This window comes from Electrona antarctica (genome assembly GCF_951216825.1).
Source record: "Electrona antarctica genome assembly, chromosome: 19".
In the NCBI taxonomy this organism is placed as follows: domain Eukaryota; kingdom Metazoa; phylum Chordata; class Actinopteri; order Myctophiformes; family Myctophidae; genus Electrona; species Electrona antarctica.
In genome coordinates this window covers 3,412,153-3,418,152 of record NC_136800.1, presented here as the reverse complement: position 1 = coordinate 3,418,152, position 6,000 = coordinate 3,412,153, and the positions used below count along the sequence as shown (strand labels likewise).

At 43.8% G+C, this 6,000-nt stretch overlaps 1 protein-coding gene across 1 annotated transcript in view; it reads right to left on the bottom strand.

The window, feature by feature from the left end:
* Nucleotides 1-1,882: 1,882 nt before the first annotated feature.
* The window catches only part of LOC306943785 (uncharacterized protein), an 85,887-nt gene continuing 81,769 nt past the window's right edge, over nt 1,883-6,000 (bottom strand). The window contains exons 50-51 of the mRNA XM_079530313.1: nt 4,534-4,706; nt 1,883-2,189 (exon numbers count right to left, since the gene is read on the bottom strand). Of these exons, the coding sequence (XP_079386439.1) occupies nt 2,111-2,189; nt 4,534-4,706 (252 nt within the window). The 3' untranslated portion in view covers nt 1,883-2,110. The remainder of the gene's footprint in view (nt 2,190-4,533; nt 4,707-6,000) is intronic.

Sequence of the window (6,000 nt, the reverse complement as noted above, 5' to 3'; positions counted from 1 at the left end):
CCATTCCAGCCTGTCAAAGTGGGCAGGGGACCGGTGAGGTGGGTTCGGGGAGAGAGGCCAAGTAGAAGCCTGACCATTCCCACTGAGCAATGTTCGGCTTTTATACGTCTAAATGACCGTCTAAAAACAGGGGTGAAAATAGTCTAAAAATGAAAGTTTTTTTTTTAGCAGTCTAGGCTTAGATTAGACGGTCTACATTTAGACCTTGATTAGCCAGGCTAATCAAAGTCTAAATGTAGACCGTCTATATATAGACGTTGAAACAACGTTTTTTTAACCGAGTTTTTTTAGCAGTCTAGGCTAAAAAAACTCGGCTAAAAAAACTATTTTTACCCCAGTTTTTAGACATATTTTTTTGCCATTTAGACGTCTATTAGACTACAACAATGCTCAGTGTGTTACTAGGGACAATGTGGGACGACATACGTGCGTCAACGTGCAACAGGACATACAGGGGTCGCGACCCCTCGGGGGGTCGCGACCCCTCGGGGGGTCGCCAAATTATTTTAGGGGGTCCCCAAATTATTTTAGGGGGTCGCCAAATTATTTTAGGGGGTCCCCAAATTATTTTCAAAAATATTTTTTTCAAAAATAGCAGACCTACAAGCTCATAGCGCGCCACTCGGTGGCGCGCTATGAGCTTGTAGATCTGCTATTTTTAAATAGCTAAATTATAACAATGCTTAAACCCCCAAAAGGGGTTCCCGCCCAAAATGGTTTAAGGTTATTGTAGCAGTCAATCTATATTGGGGGTCGGGAGGGTGCGGGGCGGGGGTCCCGAGACGTTGCCAAAGCATTTTCGGGGGTCCCCGGCCAAAAACGTTGAGAACCCCTGCAGTATCACACCGCTGGGACAACGCTAAAACCGTCTCGAGTCTCGACCCTTTGGTGTGGTCATAGGGCTTTTTTTTTTTTTTTTTAATACATTTTATTCAAAGAGTATGACATCATATTATGCAAGTTTCACAGAAAGAAAATACAACTCTTTGTTTTTATATTTTCTCCCACAACTCCTTTCCCAATCCTCCCCACCCACCTACCATCTTTCCCCACGAGGCCAGACATACAAACAACATAAATTATATACAGGTATAAAACCAATAAGTTGAGTACATAACTAAGATACACACAACATATATACAGGTATAAAGCCAATAGGTTGAGTACATAACTAAGATACAAAGAAAGGGATCACATGTTGGTTATGTTCACAGAAATAATTAATAAACAACTTAAAAGGGGGGTAAAATAAGAGACATAAAATGAATAATTAAAAAAAAGAAAAAGAAAAAACAGCGTAAAAGAAAAAACAGCGTGGTCATAGGGCTTTATTAGGTCAAACATGTGAGGTTAAATTGCAACAACAAGGCACATGTCGAGGGAAAATGTTCCAAAGTGGTGTCGGCGTGCTTTGTCCATGCTCGCACGTCTTAGAGAGGCACACACCTGTCACGAGGAAACAATGACGAGGTGCTGTTACTAGGGTTGCCAGCTACCTGAAATTCAAATGAGGGACGCCACCCGGGCCTGCCATAATTATCTTCTCTCCAAGAAAAGATAAGGGAAAGCCCAGAAAAAAGATAAAATCTTTGCGAACACATTTTTTGTATATTCGCAACAAGGAGCTGTTTGAACTTCTATCTTCTATCTATATGTGTGTGTGTGTGTGTGTGTGTTATTGATTGATAGATCCAAAAATAAGGCACAATCCGTGTAGGTCTGCTATTTTTGCAAAATCGTGAAAATGTAGTGCAAATCTTTTGACTACGGTATGTATTCTTTCAGAGCGAACGTTTTTAACTCAAATCTTTGCTTCTGGAAGGTCCCTGGAACAACATATCTTCAGATGGGGGGGGGGGGGGGTCGGCGGCCAATTGCATATAAATCTTGGGGGTCCTTGACATGGAAATGTTTGAGAACGACTGACATGGAAACATGGGGTTTTTCAGAAAACTGTCAGGATTTAGAAGACCTTTTGTAGAATCGTCCTCGGGTCTAAATGTGGCATATGATGGGACGGTTGGTCAACCCCTAGCTGTTCCAGCTCCTAGGAGGGCAGAGGCCCCTGCGGTGCAGTTTCCACCTGACTGGCCTGACTGGTTTGTTGTCGCTATGGCTTCCTGCAGACACGGCAGCGACTGATGACACTCGGTAGAGACGGTCCCTTCACTGTCCGAGACACGGGTTTACTGTGGAGGAACACGCACACACATACATACACATCGGTGTTGTTCTTGGTCACCTGGAATGTTTTAGTGTTTTTCTAGTTTTAGTCGACTAAGTGTCATGCGATTTTAGTCGACTAAATCTACAGTTGGTTTAGTCGTGAAAATGTATTTTGGCGGGCCTTGATGGCGTCATAATGACTGTTTTTACATTTGCTGAAAAAACCCCCAAAACTAAATAATTTGGCTAATTACCATTAATTAAATTAGCATTGCTATAATAACATGCTAATGAGCTTCCATTGCAGGGGCGGCAGGTTCCTCTAACGGCAGTGGGTGCCCCCCGCCCCGCCTCCCTGCCCTCCCCCCCCGCCGCAGCGGGGGAAAAAACATTTTTTTGGTACTTTATAATTTACAGTTTGCTAATAAATACAGTGGTGCACGCTTTCAGTTCACAACAATTAACGAACACATTACATTGTTTCAGCATCTTGTTTCAACATTTCAGCATGATCAACAGTAAATAATTAAATTGTTTCAGCCATAAGCGGCGGGTGGATTTTACCTTTAGCTAGGTGGGACGACGACGACGCAGATTTATTTATTTATTTCCCCAAGATGGTCTAACAATGTCGTGATTTGACCAATTTATTACCAATCTCGTACACCATTGCTCACGAAAGCAAGATCCTTGACCCAATTACAGCCACTGCATCTTACCTTTTAATTAAAGTAAAAGTAGTCTGAGGAAAAGGAACAGTTCCCCGGACATTGTTTTGGGATATTTTGGCTGAGATGGCTCTGTTTGTCAAGTCTCAAGTCATGGCTCTTTACAGACGGGCCGACGGTACACAGACAGCAGCCTCTCCGCTGACTGTGTTAGTGTTGTGTTGCTGCAGGAGACGGAGTGTGAATGAACCGTGCGGTCACTGGAACAAAGCCACCGTATTAGCATTTGAATACCTGTTCTGTGAACACCGTAAAGGTGTGTGCCTACGTGACAAAATGACCAGGGGGAGAGGATCTTCAGCCTTAATCTCAGTGGGTGCTATTTGGCTTATTATTTTTTCAGTGGGCGCCCAAGCCCTCAGGCACTCCCAAAGTTGACGCCGCTGTTCCATTGTATGTCATTGTTTGAACAGGCCTGCCCCCTTGATAATGTCTGAGCTGTTACACATTGATTTTGAGGGGTCGCAGCTGGTGTGATCCCAAGAGTGGAAAGAAAAGCAGAGCTAGACCATCTTGGATTTTGCAATGGTCTCTTTCTTTGCACTCTGTTGACTTGAGCCTGTTGTTTTGTTGAATAGGGCCCGTGGTGCCACTTTACTCCAATCTCACAAGTTGCCCTGTCTGGATATAAATGCTTACAATTTTAATTGTAATTTGTGAGAGGGAAAGAGAGACAAAACTAAACTAAAACAAGGAACACAAGTTTGGGAGACGTTTAGTTTGACTAAAATGTATTTTGGCGGGCCTTGATGCCGTCGTAATGGCTGTTTTTACACCTGCTGAAAATAGCCGATCTACAAGCTCACAACGCGTGGCGCTGCGACGCGTTGTGAGCTTGTAGATCGGCTATTTTCAGACAATCAACACTGGGACGACTCTGATTTTTCAAGACTCATTTGTGGAAAAAGAACATTGAATGTCAAATAGTCTAGTCCCCGATTTATAATACGACCTCGTTTCTTAGGATATTTCCATTGGAAAAAAACGTATTATATTCAAGCCAATAGAGCACCGAAGTCTGACGTCAATATCGGTAGAGGGCGCAAGTCCACAGGTTCATTTACTTTTTATTTGCATTATAATCCTCATAGGGGGATTTTAGATAGCCTCATATAAGAACTGTGTTTGAAAAATAAACATGTCATCCCGGCCGTTTCACTCATATGGATACGAAGAATCAACTGACTGAGAGAAAACGCTAATTATGTTACTGCTCCTGAATTAGTTACATTTTCGCTAGAAACAACAGGTATCAAATATGAGATATAAATGAACGAGATATAAATGAATGAGATAAATAAACGACACAGAGCCACCTCCACCAATTTCGCCGAGACACTTTGTTTATTTTGCGACCACAATGCTTATATGAGATGATTTTAAGATGACCCCATGGTATTCTCCATAGATGACCCCCGTGAACCAGGGGATGAGCAAGTGACGTCAGGACTTCGGCGCTCTATAGGGTAATTCGTTTAGTTGGTAGGTACTGGTAGATGATAATGCTAGAACATGTTAAAAACATAAGAGTAGCTAACCCACCCCCCTAGAGTCGTCTCTAGCTCAAAATGGACACAGCGTCTTTATTGTTTAGTGTTGTGTGTGTCACGTTTGCACGGGACAGGTTGAACGGTTTTACCTGAACATGTTGCTGGAGTCGAGCGAGGCCAGCCAGTAGCTGTAGGAATCAGGGTAGTAGTTACAGGTTCCTCGGCCGTGGCATTCTATGAAGGGCACCTGGCGGAAGGTCTCCAGACAGGAGCCGGGGGAGGCCAGGGGCTGAGAGGAACCCTCTGCACCTGCACCTGTTTGCTGGGAGGTGTGGAGGACGGGGACAGGACGGGACGGGGACGGGGACAGGACGGGACGGGGACAGGACGGGACGGGACGGGGACGGGACGGGACGGGGACGGGGACGGGACGGGACGGGGACGGGGACGGGACGGGGACGGGGACGGGACGGGGACGGGGACGGGACGGGACAGGACAGGACGCAGGTGTCGGGGAGAAAGGGACAGGGGGGAGAGAGGAAGAGTAAAATCAAAATTGAGTTAATATACTGTAGCGTCAAATCAGTTGAACTTTATTTCATACTGAAGCTATTTTATTCTTTATTATTATATATATTTTTGTATAATTGAAAAGTCTTAATTGTGCACAATTTAGAAATGTTTTCACAATCTAATTATTCTCTTTTGAGGGTCGTTAATATACAATCTTTTCAGAGGGGACTCCCCGGGCCAAATACATATAGATCTGGGGGGTCCTTGAAATTTTTGAGAACCAGACCTGAGGTCGATTCTACTAATGCCTTCTAAATCATGATGGTTTTCAGAAAAACCCATGTGTGGTTTGCAAACAATTTCATGTCAAGGACCCCCAAAACTATATTTATTTGGCCGCCGACCCCTATCTGAAAAAATGTTGTTCCAGGGACCTCCCCCCCCCAGAAGCAAAGATGAGTTAAAAATGTTGGGGTGCATACTTAGTTTAGACTAGTCATTGGTTAGACATGGGTTAAGGTTAGGTTTAGGTGTGCTGGGTTTGAGATAGGTTGTAGTTGTAAGACTAATGACTGGTCTAACCAATGACTAGTCTAAACCAAAAACTGTCTAAACTAATGTTCGCTCTGAAAGAATATATTCAAACATTTGGGCCACATTTTCACGATTTTTCAAAAATAGCAGACCTACGAGCTTGTAGATCTGCTATTTTTCAATAGCTAAAGTACAACGTAATGCTTAAAACACCAAAAGAATAACCAAAAAAAAAATTGTGTGTGAAAGTAAGACTAATGTCCAAAATGCATTTTGTTCTGCATTGTGGCTCCTTGCAGATGCAGCGGGGAGAGCATTACCATGACATAGGAGTATCCAGATGAAGCGTGGAGAGCATTACCATGACATAGGAGTATCCAGATGGAGCGGGGAGAGCATTACCATGACATAGGAGTATCCAGATGAAGCGGGGAGAGCATTACCATGACATAGGAGTATCCAGATGAAGCAGGGAGAGCATTACCATGACATAGGAGTATCCAGATGAAGCGGGGAGAGCATTACCATGACATAGGAGTATCCAGATGGAGCAGGGAGAGCATTACCAT